General features: G+C 34.3%; 1 protein-coding gene across 4 annotated transcripts in view; it reads left to right on the top strand.

The window, feature by feature from the left end:
* SLC13A1 (solute carrier family 13 member 1) overlaps positions 1–17,578 on the top strand; it is a 93,807-nt gene that overhangs the window by 26,426 nt on the left and 49,803 nt on the right. For all 4 annotated transcript variants that reach the window (XM_065542518.2, XM_065542519.2, XM_005550635.5 and 1 more), the window contains 4 exons: positions 1,582–1,718; positions 4,211–4,398; positions 4,984–5,041; positions 5,123–5,171. In XM_065542518.2, the coding sequence (XP_065398590.1) occupies positions 1,582–1,718; positions 4,211–4,398; positions 4,984–5,041; positions 5,123–5,171 (432 nt within the window). The remainder of the gene's footprint in view (positions 1–1,581; positions 1,719–4,210; positions 4,399–4,983; positions 5,042–5,122; positions 5,172–17,578) is intronic.

The following is a 17,578-nucleotide window of genomic DNA, read 5'->3' as shown; positions in this document are numbered from 1 at the left end:
TTTGGTACATACAGATAATTTTTCAGTGAGTAATAAATGAAACAGTAAGGAAATTGATATAATTATTTTCTATTATCCAACTACTACAAAATGTAAAGAGATAGATATAAACCTTGAAAAACATCATAAATGAACATTTAATACAATATAAAAGTTGTCCACTTGCATACTTTTAATTTCAAGGACAATTATCAATTTTTGCTTTTTATTGAAACTAAGCCAAGCTTAGCAAGTTATGTTAAAAATGCAGATATAATTTAATACAGCAAAATTATCATAAGAATTGATTTTCCTTTTTGTTATTTTGTAACATTAGAATGGTTTTATTCCAACCCTTCCATTCCTTCTATTAGCTATTGTTTGATTTTTTTAGAGGGGTATTTACTCTTATAATCCTCTTTTCAGCACAGCCTTGTGATTCAGTTTAGCCAAGTGTTTCTTAAAGTTCTCTTGAATACCAGTCCCATGAAGTGCTCCACCTAAAAATTAAATAAAAATGTTTTTAATAATTAAATAAATCTGAAAAATATGCAGGATATGCTATCCCCCTGTTTAAAAATGACACTATACACTATTGTTTAAAGGTTTTTGCAAAGGCCTATAGGAGAGAAAATTCTGGTATTTCAAAATTCTGTTTTCTCAAGTTAGTCAATTACACAATGCTTTAAAAAAAAGATTATGTACCTAACGTATTTCAGAGTATTCTTTAAGAAGTACTGCTGCAAATGGTTGCTTAAAGTTCTAGGTTCTTTACTAATCTCTGAATGGTATTGACTGAAAATGGCTTAAAATGTTGAGTTTCATTTGAGGGAATTTGTTGAATTATTATTTTTTTTTTGAGATGAAGTCTCACTTCATCACCCAGGCTAGAGTGCAATGGCACGATATCGGCTCGCTGCACCTCTGCCTCCTGGATTCAAGCAATTCTTCTGTCTCAGTCTCCAAAGTAGCTGGGATTGCAGGCATGCACCATCATGTCTGGCTAATATTTTGTATTTTTAGTAGAGATGGGGTTTCACCATGTTGCCCGGGCTGGCCTCAAACTCCTGATGTCAAGTGGTCCACCTGCTTCGGCCTCCCAAAGTGCTGGGATTACAGGTGTCAGCCACCATGCCTGGCCTTATAAAAAGTAATTTCGAAAGTAAAATAATTCAATATATAAAGGCGTGACTGCAGTTGCAGCATAATGGGTCATGATGAAGACAGTAGCAAGTTGGAGTTTGATTGAAAACTTTCCCAAATCACCGTCATTGCCATTCCACTATAGATACATAAACAAATTAACCCCAATAGAAAAGCACTTGCCTGATGTGACTCATAGAAGGCACTTACCTGATGTTACTCAGCTATTTAAAAACCCTGAGTACTCTTTTTTCTGTGTACTTTTCCTTAACACCATTTCTGAGTAAGAATATAGAATATGTCTAAATTTGTATTCAAACACGTCTACATTTTTCTCAACAAAATAGAAAGATTATGCGGTTGAAGGTCAAAGTTAACAGCAGCATAATAATGTCTTTCTTGTGCAATGTTATTTTTCCCCACCAAAGTAAATAATCATGGGTTTAATTGTTATTTCAGGTGGCATCTGCCTATTTCAAGGATTTTCACCTACTGCTAATTGGAGTTATCTGTTTAGCAACATCCATAGAAAAATGGAATTTGCACAAGAGAATTGCTCTGAAAATGGTGATGATAGTCGGTGTAAATCCTGCATGGTAAGTACTGCATTTACTGCTTCCAGTTTACCTGATGAACAAACCATTTTTGTGCATAGCAAATAACCAAATAAGTAATTCACGCCCAGGAAATTCTTTGTATCACAGTCAGACTTAGGACATTTTTTTTCCTCTGCAAATATGAAAGTGATACAAAGTGTACTTGAGTTGTAGGAGGGGAAAAAAAACAACTTTCACTGCAGGTCTAGTTACAGGGTGGTTGGAATACGTGCACACAACTTTCTCATCTTTTATGCATCATAGAAGTCAAAGCTGAGAGAAGCTTTGAACCTCAACAGATAAGATTGATAGACTTCAGAGTAGATTTTCCTCCTATCTCGTTTATTTGGCTGATTACATATTCAGAACTAATTCAAGAGCGTCCTTTATCATCAGGGAGGATGTTACAAACCAAAGACAAAGACATTACTGACAAAATACAAATGTGTGAAGAAAAATTCCAAGGTGAATATTTTTCTTTTTAAACCAACTGTTGCAAAGTGAAACAATCAATTAAGACATTTCATCTATAGAATATGAAATCACTCATTTGACTGATAAAATTAATTGACTATTTTGGTTTTATTTCACCTCTTGCTAAGAACATGAATGTAAGCTAAAGAAAATTTCCGTTGTCATAATCATTTGCATAGTGGCATTTTGCATTAAATCCTTAGGTGTTTCTTCCCTTCTCATCTTTCTTTGAAAATCAGAATATTATATTGACTTATATTGCATAATTCATTCTAGGGCATAGCCACATCTGTGTTTTCATTTATGGTGCAAATTGTTTTGCTAAATACAAAAGAAAAAAATCAGTGACTCAGATGAGACAAATTTTCAATTTTTTTTGACTTAAAAACTGTATAACACATATGTGTTTAAGACATGTTGGCCGGGTGCGGTGGCTCATGCCTGTAATCCCAGCACTTTGGGAGGCCGAGGTGGGCGGATTGCCTGAGGTGGGGCGTTCAAGTGCAGCCTGGCCAGCATGGTGAAACCTCGTCTCTACTAAAAATACAAAAATTAGCCAGGTGTGGTGGCAGGCACCTGTAATCCCAGCTACTCGGGAAGCTGAGGCAGGAGAATTGCTTTTACTTGGGAGGCGGAGGTTGCAGTGAGCCAAGATTGCACCATTGCACTCCAGCCTGGGCAAGAGAGCAAGACTCTGTCTCAAAACAAACAAACAAACAAACAAAAACAAAAACAAAATGACATCATCTCACTCTTACAATGAAATGGGGCTCCCTGCCTTTTAGGGTGCTATAGAAATGTATCTCTTTTTCCTGACCCTCTGCTCGCTGTTCCAGAGGATGATGTGTAATGCACTTCACAGTTGGGCAGAAGTTCTGACCATTATGTCACTAAGCGGCTTTTCAATTTAAGGCATTTTCACCATCCAGAAGCTTTATCTGATCCCAGCATTTTTTATATGAAGATTTATTGTCTTGATAATGCCTTAAGAAGTTAAAAGTTCTTAATTTTCTTTTTTTTTTTTACAAGAACCATTTCTTGTGTAAGCAGATTCCTAATACATTTTCTTCTTTTTGGTTGTATGCATTGAAAATGTTCACCTTATCTGAGTCTGAAACTTACAGTGTGGCATTGTTCTTGTACATCTGTTTTAAAAGGGTGTCAGATTATTTCACAAATTGCTCTATATAGAAAGGTGTGCTTCCAAATGATTTTCTAGGCCCGCCTACTCAAAAGAGATAGTTTTTTCCCCAAGTGTGACTTTGAAAGTTTATAGATATGGCTTAAAATTTTGTAGTCTTAGGTATATTATTTTTAAGGAGAATAACTACTCTTTTTGTAAAAGAAGACAATGTATGTGCCCAGATCTTGACAATAGGAAAGGATATCAGATTCAGGAGAGCATATATTATAGAATATACAGAAAATTCAGAAACCTCATTTTAGTAAATGACTTGCACTATTTTCTCCACCCACCTTATATTGAATCAGTATAGTGAACAAGTAAAAAGAGGCTTTATAAATATTAATCTTTCTTCATCCTTGTACCTCCCTGACACCCCTATGAACAAACAAGAGTTATGGCTAAAAGATAAAAGAAAAAATAAGCGACCTTAAATTCGAAAGTTGATTGCATTTTCATCTTACTAGCATTTGAAGATAAGTGGTCAGCTCTGAAAAGCATTCAGATATTGGTGTAATATTATAAGCTGTTATGTCATATAACCACCTTGCAGTTTGTTTAGGTTGAATCATTTTTCTGTTTCTGAAGAGAAGATTTGCATGGCTCCCTGGCAGACAAATCTCTTAAGAACTCCACTTTTCCATGTGCAGCTTTGATTTCTACCTGGCTGTCACTGTACTCCAAGTTCATCATCTGGGCAGAATCTTAACCTTCCACGTTTTGAAAGACTTAATTTCCCAACTCACAAACCACATCTTAAACATCTTCCAGTTAAATAATACGGTGCTAGTTAAGCTAAGAGCACAGATCCACACTAACGGCTCTCTTGTTTCAGGCTGACTCTGGGGTTCATGAGCAGCACTGCCTTTTTGTCTATGTGGCTCAGCAACACCTCGACCGCTGCCATGGCGATGCCCATTGCAGAGGCTGTAGCACAGCAGATCATCAATGCCGAAGCAGAGGTTGAGGCCACTCAGATGACTTACTTCAACGGATCTACCAATCACGGACTAGAAATTGATGGTATCGCATGTTGATATGGCCAATCTGGGGTTTAGTCATTAGAGCAATAGACATAAACTCAAGAATTCTAAGTTGCATTTTGAATTAACTGTCCATACATGCATGATGTGAATTTAACTTCCTCCCTCTATAGTTCTCAGTATCTACAAAAATAGTTTTCTATAAATATTTTACCTAAATTGTTACATTTCTATTCGCTTGCAAAAAGAAGAATGCCTTTTCTATCCCTCAGCCAGACTGATGGAACACTCTCTCATGTCTTTATCAGTAGACCTCCAGGTTACTCTTTCCTGTCCTGAAATGGCTTTCCTGCATAATACTGGGAATCTTTAATTCCTACATTCTGTTTGGATACAGCATCAAATTTCACTGTGATTATTTCTGGCTCTGACAAACTGATGCAGTGAAAAAGTGTTGGGAGAATATTTGTATTTATAAAATACTTTAAGATGAATGTGATGTTAGTACACAGTGAATTTTTAATTTTCAATTTCTACTAATGCTTCCATTTTTGCATCCACATACAGGCAAACCCAATGATAACCCCTTATTTACATTGTTTTTCTTTTATTTAATGTTTTGCAGAAAGTGTTAATGGACATGAAACAAATGAGAGGAAAGAGAAAACAAAACCAGTTCCAGGGTAAGGAATGTTGACATTTTGATTAGGATTTTTCCAAATTCTATTTTAATAAAATTATAACTGGATCAATTTGTTTTTCAGATGCAATAATGATACAGGGAAAATTTCAAGCAAGGTGGAGTTGGAAAAGGTACATTAATTTGATTCTTTCTAAATAATTATATACAAAATTATATTAGAGCTATAGTTAGATACATATGCATTTTAAAACCTGTCACTTGCTTCCTTCTCTATAAATTATTTTGCTTGACTAAGTAGTAGCATGGTGTAATGGTCTGATAAGCTTTCATGAACAGACGGGAATCGACATCCGGATAGGAACCATTTTATGCTCTGAAAATTAGTATCATTATTTTCTCTTTTTATCAGAATTAGGATAATGGCAGTTAGCCAAGGTAGTTTAAAGAAATATAATTCCAGTCTCAGAATATTGCTTCATTTTCTTTTTTTTTTTTTAACTTTTATTTTAGTTACAGGGGTACATGTGCAGGTTTGTTATACAGGTGAATTGTGTGTTTTGGGGGGTTAAGATACAGATTATTTCCTCACCCAGGTAATAAGCATAGTACCCAATAGGTAGGGCTTTTTAAAATCTTTTTCTTATTGAAATCTTGCTGGCCTAATAGCCTGATTTTTATTAGGAGTATCATCATCATTTCTTCCAGGTTATGAACTTGGAGCAACTCCTATTCATGTAATTACAAATCATTATCTTTAGTGCTTCCATTGACACTAAAAAATTCAGTGCAGAATTCATGAGTTGCTTCTGTCAAATACAGGTGGAGGAGTTGTAGCCATTCTAGATATTAAAAGAGGGAAGAAGATCTTTGTAAACTATCCCATAGAATTCATTTCCCCAGAATAAATCAATATAAAAATACTATATTAGATTGCACTGGGAGCAATATACCTCAAGACCTGAAAAATAAATCCCGCATAGAAATAGTACTATAGTAACTACGGCATTAGGAATAGGAAAGTGGAACATATATTTCTTCATTCTGGCCATGGAATGCATTAACATGTAGCTCAACAGGAAAAAGAAAACCCTCTTGTTAATTACAGAAATCTTCTAAGAAAGAGCAATTTCTATGTAAAGAGAAAATGAATACAAAGATACGTTTTAAGCCATTAGCTACAGAATATATTATGGGGTTTTTAAGATGGGAATTGCATATATATTTATGAAGATACTATCTTTAGAGATAGAAGTAATTCCTTTAAAACATGAAAAATTAACAGTATGCCAGGTATGCTATAGAATAATACATTAGAAATGGGCTTTAAAAACTGTTGTGAAAATTGGCACACCTAAACAGAAAGAATATACATGCACTCAGTAACTTTCTCATGGTCATCTTTGAAAACCTAATTTTCTATCATAAGGCCAAAAGTTTCAGTCAAAACCCTTCAAATTGATTTGCTATCCAGATACTGTTCCAGGCATTGTAAGCTCCTTATTGTAAGCAGCTCAGAATCTAGTGGAGAAGATGGACTTATAAAAATAAATCTGACATAAATACCACAACAAAGGCATGCACAGAAGCCAACACTTCTAGACAGGAGCAACCAGTTCCATCTGGGAGTATTGCAGGGAGGGCGTATAATGTAAAGACATCTGAGTCTGGGAAGATGAGAGGCGAGCGCGTGCAAGCAGAAGAGTGCGAACTCATGAATGCAGGAACGTGTCTACCTTGTCAGCACTTTAAACTCTGGCACATTCCCATTGCCTGACACAAAGGAGGTATTCAATAAGTGGTTATCTTTATCGATTAATGAATGAGTGAAAGCAAAAGAGTAAAAAGAAGACGCTTTCTAATCAGAGAGTACAACTAATTCAAAAACCCAACTAAGTAAAGAACGGGGTTTTTCAGGAAACCTTTACAATGCAGATGCTAGAGATGAGCTGTTGTGGGGAATAAAATTATGGTATGGCTTTGCGCAGGTTATAAATATCTCTTCATCAAATACAAGGGAGTTTAGAGTTGATTTTATGGAAAACACAAAACCTTAAAGCTGCGGGGAAATATGGTAAGTTCTGCCCTTGGGACAACCGGAAAGTCAGTGGTGAGCTTTTTGATTAACTGAGCAACTGAGCTTTTTTATTAATTAGACATTGGGGATGAGGGAGAAAAATGTAGGAGATGCCTCCACTGCTCTAAACTAGGGAGTGATAGATTGTGATGCCATTGATTAGAATGCAGAACTCAGAGGTAGGAATAACCTCTCAATGGAGAAAAGTAAGATAACAGAGATGCATTTTTGGCAATAAAGATTAATATCTGAGTTTAGGAGAGGAAAGCGAGGCTTTCGAATGTTGATTCTAAGGTCTTTCTGGAATGCAATGCACAAAAATTTAGCTTTATCTAAAAACAGGAATAGTTTTTTGCTGCACTATTCTTTATAAGATGTGCATGAGATCATTATTTTATATATTGTACATTTACGATATGTTTTGATTTTTAACAATTACAGGTATATTTTCATGAATAAATGTATATATAGTTTGTGTGGCAATTATAATAAACGGTAGCTGTTCTTTGATAGATTTACCTTATATAATTTAACACTGATTATATGGAAGAATGTATATCTACTTCATCTAACCATAAAATGGAAAAATATTTATACTCATGATCTATTGATCTTATGCTTTCTTCTTGAAGTAGGTGGGATATTCTATTGAATTAAAATAAATCCTGTGAGGTTTGACTTTGAATTTGACCTACAAGTCAAAAAAAAAAAATACAAATATTACTCCCTTTTTGGGGAGAGTGGTATAAATTAAATTTCAGAGAGGATAAATTTCCTTCAGTTCAGCTCTGATTTTGATTATTTCTTGCCTTTTGCTGGCTTTGGGATTGATTTGTTCTTCCTTCTCTAATTTTTTCAGTTGTGATGTTAGGTTGTTAACTGGAGGTCTTTCTAACTTTTTGATGTGGGCATTTAGTGTTATGAATTTCCCTCTTAACACTGCCTAACACTCATGACATGAGTTTACCTATATAACATATTTGCACATGTATCCCCCAAACTTAAAATAAAGTGAAAAAAGGAAAGAGAAAGAAAATAAAAGGCTTAGTTTTTTTTTTTTTTTTTTTTTGGTAATCTGCATAATTTTGCTATGTTCCTGCAATAAAATAAATAAAATTTATTTCTAATGAAATTACTATAATTTTATTCATTTGAAGCACCATTTATTTAGTACAAAGCTAAAGATTTTAAAATTTTAATTGAAATCTCTTTACTAATATAATTAAATTAATCTAAGCTGATCAATAAGCTTACTTCAATTTTTAGAACTATAATATTTCCCCCCAAAGGCAATAACATACACTGATCCATATAAAATTTAGTGTGTAGTAAGTAGAAAGCTCTTAATAAGTAGAAAAAAAAAATAGCCCCCAAATAAATTCTGTACTTAGCAATGGCAGTAATATTAGTTAAGAAATATACATTTAACATTTGCTCAATGTCACCTTTTCAACAAGACCTACCCTAACCTCCCTATTTCATTGCAGCCACCATATCCCATATCCTTTCTCCTAATCCTCATGACTCTACCCTACTTTATCCAAAGCATGTATCACCTTCCTACAGAATATGTAATTTGCTTAATTTTTATTTATTTTGTTCATTGTCTTCTTTCTCCACTAAAATGCAAGGTTCACGGGGCAGAGATTTTTGTCCATCTAGTACACATCACAAATATCTTGAATAGTGACTGCTCTGGAGTAAATAGTAAATATTTGCTTATTAAATAAATAAATTCATTAATATTTTTATCAAATGATTACAATTAGAGTAAAATAACTCATGTTGTATGTAAGCTACACTAAGTGTCCAGTGTCTAGTTAACCATCAGGGAAAATTCAGAGAAGTCACTATGGACAACATAACCATTAAATTAAATACTGTTATTTTTGGCTGCTTAAAAAAAAACAAACTACACGAAGCAAAGAAACAAACTGATAAACATTTAAAGTCAACACTATGATTGCCATTCTAACTGGTGTGAGATGGTATCTCATTGTGGTTTTGATTTGCATTTCTCTGATGGCCAGTGATGATGAGCATTTTTTCATGTGTCTGTTGGCTGTATGAATGTCTTCTTTTGAGAAATGTCTGTTCATATCCTTTGCCCACTTTTTGATGGGGTTGTTTGTTTTTTTCTTGTAAATTTGTTTGAGTTCTTTGTAGGTTCTGGATATTAGCCCTTTGTCAGATGAGTGGATTGCAAAAATTTTCTCCCATTCTGTAGGTTGCCTGTTCACTCTGATGGTAGTTTCTTTTGCTGTGCAGAAGCTTTTTAGTTTAATTAGATCCCATTTGTCAATTTTGGCTTTTGCTGCCGTTGCTTTTGGTGTTTTAGACATGAAGTCTTTGCCCATGCCTATGTCCTGAATGGTACTACCTAGGTTTTCCTCTAGGGTTTTTTATGGTATTAGGTCTAACATTTAAGTCTCTAATCCACCTTGAATTAATTTTCGTATAAGGAGTAAGGAAAGGATCCAGTTTCAGCTTGCTACTTATGGCTAGCCAATTTTCCCAGCACCATTTATTAAATAGGGAATCCTTTCCCCATTTCTTGTTTCTCTCAGGTTTGTCAAAGATCAGATGGCTGTAGATGTGTGGTATTATTTCTGAGGACTCTGTTCTGTTCCATTGGTCTATATCTCTGTTTTGGTACCAGTACCATGCTGTTTTGGTTACTGTAGCCTTGTAATATAGTTTGAAGTCAGGTAGCATGATGCCTCCAGCTTTGTTCTTTTGACTTAGGATTGTCTTGGAGATGCGGGCTCTTTTTTGGTTCCATATGAACTTTAAAGCAGTTTTTTCCAATTCTGTGAAGAAACTCATTGGTAGAGGAAACAACAGGTGCTGGAGAGGATGTGGAGAAATAGGAACACTTTTACACTGTTGGTGGGATTGTAAACTAGTTCAACCATTATGGAAAACAGTATGGCGATTCCTCAAGGATCTAGAACTAGATGTACCATATGACCCAGCCATCCCATTACTGGGGATATACCCAAAGGATTATAAATCATGCTGCTATAAAGACACATGCACACGTATGTTCATTGCGGCACTATTCACAATAGCAAAGACTTGGAATCAACCCAAATGTCCATCAGTGACAGACTGGATTAAGAAAATGTGGCACATACACACCATGGAATACTATGCAGCCATAAAAAAGGATGAGGTCGTGTCCTTTGTAGGGACATGGATGCAGCTGGAAACCATCATTCTTAGCAAACTATCACAAGAACAGAAAACCAAACACCGCATGTTCTTACTCATAGGTAGGAATTGAACAATGAGATCACTTGGACTCGGGAAGGGGGACATCACACACCGGGGCCTATCATGGGGAGGGGGGAGAGGGGAGGGATTGCATTGGGAGTTATAACTGATGTAAATGACAAGTGGATGGGTGCTGACGAGTTGATGGGTGCAGCACAGCAACATGGCACAAGTATACATATGTAACAAACCTGCACGTTATGCACATGTATCCTAGAACTTAAAGTATAATAATAATAATAATTAAAAAAAAGAAAAAAAATAAAGTCAACACTGGATCAGATTGCTTTCATTTTGGGTAGAAAGACAAAAAAAGTAGTTTGTAACTAAACTTTATCAGCTCTAAAATTCTTGTTAAAAAACTGCAAAGTTCTCATACAGGTAATAATGATGATAATTTTGCTGGTGGTGATAAAGACTAGATGTTAGTGTTGAAGATGATGGATATTTAGTAGTCCAGGATCTTATTTTAAAGTATTTGTATCAAAGAGTCACATTCCTATGCTGCATATCTAAAAAAGAGATTTGTCCCATGACTTAACTTTTACGAAGTTCTCTTCTCATGATAGGTCATGGCCCAAATACTAACTGAGCTCTCTATTTGCCCAAAATAAAGTGGTGAATAGTTACCAAGCCAATAAATCCCACAGTATCCCCTAAAAGTAGCTGAAATATTTGTGAGAAGAAAAGATACTGGGAGAAGAAAGGAGTACCCTAAAATTACACTGACAGTACCTGAGGGAATATATTTGTCAGGTTCCATTGGGGTAACTGGTAAACCAACCACCACGCATAAAATTTCCATGGGAAATGAGTTCTAGGTATCCAAAAATCCATTTGTAGATACCAAAGGAGGAATAAAGTTCCTAGTTCTTTCTCTCCCCTGCAAGCATTAGTATCATTCAAAGAGACACCCCAGAGTTTTACATCAGCTCAATTTCTAAACCTCCAGGCATCTACAAATGAAAGCGACGGGAAAATCAGTACACTTTTAATGAAAAATCTGAGATAATTGTTTTTCATTAATTAATTTAACTTGTAATTCCTCAAAGGGAAAAGTTCAAAGAAAAAGTATCCTTGAACAAATTGCATCTTGCTTTTAATTAGGTATTGTTTAGTTTGGGGGTGAAAATCCTTATGGTTGAAAATCCAATTGTACAAGACAACACTTTTTAATGTTCTCCAGAAATTCAAAGGAGTCTTGTAAGTACAGTAATAAACATGGTTCATAATATTAGAAACTACAGGCATTAGTTCTGCCAAATAAGGAGATGTTAATTCTGGAATATCTGGCTCATAGATCAGATATGAAAAAGGTATTTTAGCTTAGATCACATAACAAACACCAGTTGGCTCTCCTTCATTATTCTTCCATTTTCCTAAGCTGGGAGAAATTGGATGGCAAAGGCAGTAATTAGTCCTGCTCAACCCTCACCTGACCCAACTTAGGTGTCTCCTTTTATTCATGCAGTGGTTTATACAGAATGTTTATAGAAGAGGTAAGCAAGGAGAGAGAGGGAGATTGTCACACACTCTTTAGGAATCACAGCAACAATCTGTGAACGTGACCTCACTCCAGATTTCAATCTTTATTAGAGTCAAAGTGCTATCTCCATTGATGGCCATTCTTAGTTGTGTTCTCACAAAACATTTTTCTATTAAAGAAACTATTGATTTTTGACAATATCGTTTCTCCCATATATATTTATTTTATGAAATACAAAAACTTAGTTCTTCGCATTTTGTGTTATTAAAATATTATCTAGCAAATAGCATTGCTCAACCATATTGGCAATATCTGTACTTTAACTCTACAATAAGTCCCCGCACTACATAACTTATTTGAATACTATATTTTGTTTCTTGAAATACTCAACAGTGTTCTCCTATGCATCTTCTAGTGGTATTTTCTACAAAAAGAAATATGTTTATTTTGTCTCCAAATTGATTTTTCTGTATTTTGATTATGAAATATTTCATGCATATATGCATTTATAAAACATGACTAAACATTTTAAGGAATAATAAAATGAATAAGATGATGTATACCACATCCCAGCTTAATAACTAGAACGCGATTTCTAAAATCTACATGAGCCTTTCTCTGATTCTATCTCTTTTCCTTACACAATCACCCCCAACCCCTTGTCGAGTTAGCTATAGTCCAAAATTTTGTGTTAATCATTCTCTTGTTTTCTTTTGGTTTATCACCTGTACTAGTTAAGGTATGGATTGGTCACCATAGCGAAGACCAAAAATAGCAACAATTTCAACAAGATAGAAATAGGCTGGTATGGTGGCTCCTTCGTCACCATGCCCCTGACTCTTTCTATCTCTTCTCTGCCATTTCCAGCACTGGAACCTTGTAATTCAAGATGGGTCCCCCATCTCCCTCCGTCCATTCTGTACCCCAGCTAGCTGCTCAAGGAGAAAGTGGAAGGCATATGTACTTAAAAATTATTCTATTACTCTCCTGGATTTAAGAGTGTTCAGATTTTCTATTTCAACATCAAACAGTTGCATTTTTAAAAAGAAATTTATGTGTTCCATGTTAAATTTACTGCTGTGTGGTAGTTTATAATATTTTCTTATATCTATTTAATTTCTACAGTATTTATAGTTATATGTCTTTATTTCTAAAATTTTCCTTGTGCCTTTAAAACATTTTTCAAATAATCTTTCCAAACTATATCTATTTTTTTAGTCTTACAAGTCTTGTCAAAGAACCAACTTCTGACTCTTTTCACCCTATTTAATGTATATTTCATATTATTATTAATAGTTTTCTTTATTACTTTGTTCTGTCTACTTTATTTGTGTATTTATGCTCTTGCTCTTTTGCTAATTTTTAAAATTTGACCTTTACCTTATTAGAGTTTTCCTCTCTTCCAAAGGAAGGATTTAAGGATGTGAATTTGCTTCTATTACTTTAGCTATTTTCCATATTTTTCTGTTTTGTGTTTTCGGATTTCCATTATGCTAGCTTTTTTTACTCAAAAGATGCTTAGAAATGTGTTTTGAAATTTAAAATAAATTAGATTTTTAACTACTTTTAAATTTTTTCTAACAATTTTTCTGGGGTCAGAAACTGTGGTCTACATAACAGTTTTCCAAAACTTGTTGAAGTAGCTTTTTGAACTAGCACATGATCGGCTGTAATAAATATTTTTCATTGTGCTTAAAATAAATTGTACATTTTCAACTAATTAGGTTCAATGTTTCCCAAAACTCTGTAAGATCAAGTAGCTAGTTGTGCTTCTCAAATCTCTGTGCCCTGACCAAGTTTTGTCTCTTTTTATTCAGCAATTGATGAGACTGTTTTGTTAAACTCTCCCTCTATCATGTGGATATTCTGTTTCTTCTGATGCTTCTGTCAGTTTTGGTTCCTCTGTATTGTTAGATTATGTTATTTTGAACCCATTTAGAATGTTTCTGTGTGTGTGATTGATTAACCTTTTATCATTTTGTGCATCTCTTCATCTATCTTAATTTTTTTGGTCTTTGAGTTTATTAGTTTATTTGTCTGCTGATAATACAGGACTACCAGCTCCCCTCCTCTCCCCTCCCCTCCCCTCCCCTCTCCTTTCCTCTCCTCTCCTTTCCTTTCCTGAGACTGAGTCTCACTCTGCCATCCAGGCTGGAGTGCAGTGGCACGATCTCAGCTCACTGCAACCTCCACCTCCTGGGTTCAAGCGATTCTCCTGCCTCAGTCTACCAAGTAGCTGGGATTACAGGCACCCGCCACTACGCCCAGCTAATTTTTTGTATTTTTAGCAGAGATGGGGTTTCACTATGTTGGCCAGGCTGGTCTCGAACTCCTGACCTCATGATTCACCCACCTCGACCTCCCAAAGTGCTGGGATTGCAGGCATGACACTCCCAGCTTTTATAAGGCTAGTATTTACCTGGCATTTCCTCTATGCTTTCACTTTCAGTATTTCTGTGTCCTTATGTTTTAGGTGTATCTCTTTTATTATGTTTGAAAATTTTTACCTTTACCTGACATGTTTTATCCATTTAAATTATTTGTGACATTGTATATTTAGAATAATTTCTACTGCCGGCTTTTTATTTTTTCCAAATATTCTTTCTATCTTTCCTTCCTGCGTTCCTATGCAGTTATTTTCTTTTTTTATTCCATGCTACACACACACTTGTACAGGTGGTCTATTCTACGCTTTGTGTCTGTTTTAGTTGTCCTAATCATTTTGCTGTATTATTAGGCAGCAAGGGTTGCCATAACAAAATACTACAGAACTGTATCTTAAATAATACAAATCTGTTGTATTTTCTGCCAGTTTTGGAGGCTAGCCAAGTACAAGATCAAGGTGTTATCTGGGTTGGTTTCTAGTGAGACCTCTCTCTCTGCCTTGTACAAGACCACCCTCTCATTGTATCCTCACATGATGTTTTCTCTGTGCACATGCAGTAGAAAGAGATATTTCTGGTCCCCTTTGCTCTTTTTATAAGGACATCAGCCCTATCAGATTAGGCACCCTTCTTTGTTTAAACTGAATTACCTCTGTAAAGGCCCTTTTCCAAACAGAGTCACTTTGAGTGTTAGAGCTTCAACATATGAATATTGAAGGACATCATTTAGTCATTAGTATCATGTCTACTTAATACATAAAAATTTAAAGATAATCCATTTTTTTCTCCTGAATGGTGTAAAGACCCTAGGATATTTTGACTTAGACCATCGCTTTCTATTCACATGCTACTATTTTCCAATTTTTTAGTTCTAGTCTATTATTCCTCCATAAATTACATACTTGTATTATTTTTTAAAATCAGTGCTCTGCAGAGTTATGTGCATATTTATTAATATCTTTGTTCACCATTGTATTTTGCTTCTCAGACCCCCTATCTGGGGTCATGTTCCTTCTTCCTGAAAATACTATTTGAATGTACTTCACAGAGTGATTTTGGTGTTAAATACAGAGTTTTTGTTTGATAGAAAGATGATAATTCTTGAATCATATTTTTATAGTTATAGTGTGCTAGATAGGTTATTATTTTTTATTTTGCACATCGAAATACATTTATATATTTCTACTGCATTTTGGCTTCTTTTTTTCTATTTAAAAGTCAGCTAGCTACCAGTCAAATTATTATTCGTTTGTAGGCAATCTCTTCTCTTTGGTTGCTTTAATGATGTGTGTGTATGTGTGTGTGTGTGAGATAGAATTTTACTTTGCTATACCTAAGTGAATATTTCTCCTGAATCTGTGTATTGATCTTTTCCAACAATTCTTGCAAATTATCAGGTGTTATTTTTCAATATTCAATTGCCTCATCCTAGTTCTCTGTATTCTCTCCCTCTGAGTCTCCAATTAAACATGCTGCACTTTCTCACGGTGTTTTCTAAGCTTCTTAGCTAACATCTGTTTTTCTTTTATGTGTTTTGCTGAACTTTATCATGAATAGTAACTTCTGATTTATCTTCCAGCTAATTAATTTTCTCTTTAGCTATGTCTATTTTGACCTATTTACTGAGCTTTTAAATTGTTAAATTTAATTATGTAAATTCTATTTGTCTTGTTTTAAGATTTGCCTATAACTATTATAATCTTTTTCATATTTTCAATTCCTTCTCTAATTTTATTAATCATATGCAAATTTAATTATATTTTGTGTCTGTGTCTAACAGCTCTGAAGTCCTTGTGGGTCTCTTTCTTTGACTTAGTTTTTATTTATTTATTTATTGCTGGTTCTCACTTTGTTTAATTATTTTCTTGCATGTTCAGTACTTTTAAACAGTGAATTTTTTTAGTTACTATGGAAATTCTTTAAGTCCTATGTTGCAGCTGCTTCTAAGAGTTTTCAATTATATTGCTATTTCTCTTTAATACACACAAAACATAAATTAATGCTTTAGGAAAAATGCTCATGGTTAGGAATTTTTAGGGCATATTGTTTTCCCTTAAGTCAGCATGATATTTTCTTTCTACTTCTGCAAAGGATACCAGCTTTATATGTGTTTTCTTATATGATTCCCCACACACATTTGACCTGGGGCAATATCTTTTATACCAAGCTCTCCTTGCAACATGATAAACTGAAATCTTATTTTAAATCCAGCTTTAAAAGTATTGTTGCACTTTAAAATATTGTTTTAAATATTTTAAATAGCATCTCATTTAGCAGGGAATCTGATTTGTCATGCTGCTGGATAGACAAATATGCTATGTTATTATATTTTGTTTCAGTCATTTTTACAACTAGAAAGAGCAAGGTTTTTCTCAGTGGCACACACACACAAACACACACACACACACACACACTTTTTCCTAAGAAAGTACAAGGGAAGCTTCTAAATAGTTAACATTTAGGACAATAAAATTTTGTAAGTAAATACTGGATTTAATCATGACTTTTAACATTTCTAAAAATAGAGTTTATTTATAAAGAGGACTTATGTCCTTAATGCTACATTTTAAACATTTCTTTATTCATCACACACACAATAAATGTTTATTGCTTTATAAGCATACCCAAATTCACAATATGTAATAGTTCTTTATTAACTATGGTGGATATAAATTCTATTTCAAAGAGTCTTATCGATAACTTCAATTTTACTAACTCCTCTAAATTCTTCAGGTTATTACTGATTATATTTTCACCAGATCTTCATGAAGAGTTCATACCAGCTGTAAGGGGAAGATCCTCTCCTACATTTTTTTGCTATTCACTTATCTAGTACTTTCATTCAATATTTCTTTACAGAAATAATCTTACAGACATTTTAAACCATTAGAACACTATAGGAAGGCTGGTTTAATTAAATAACATAATCTGTTATTCACTTAACTGAGGACCTTTAAACTCAATATGCAGACAAAAAGGACAGGTTCCCACTGTCTTAATTCCTCTGTGCACTATGGAACTTCCAGTCTTCTGTTCCCTTTTTAGTTACATCATCTACCAACATAGGGACCACAAAAGCACCAAGGTCAAAAGTGGGCATTAATTAGTAGTAAATATTTATTTCTTTATTTTAAAAATGTAAACAGATAAATATTGCATCTTCCATTAAGATGGCAGGTTAAATAGGCTCATTTGTTACTACTGTTCTAAGTCTTCATTAAAACAAGAACAAATAGACTTTCAAATATAATCAAAATTATATAAACATCAAGAGAAGACATGACAGCAAAATCATTTTGGAAGCTGGAAAGTAAAAGGTTGAGTGGAAAATAACCCTGTTATCCCCAGTAATCCCAT

This window comes from Macaca fascicularis, chromosome 3 (assembly GCF_037993035.2).
Source record: "Macaca fascicularis isolate 582-1 chromosome 3, T2T-MFA8v1.1".
NCBI classification, from domain to species: Eukaryota; Metazoa; Chordata; class Mammalia; order Primates; family Cercopithecidae; genus Macaca; species Macaca fascicularis.
The sequence above is the reverse complement of the archived record's forward strand: the minus strand, read 5'-3'. Positions and strand labels throughout refer to the sequence as shown.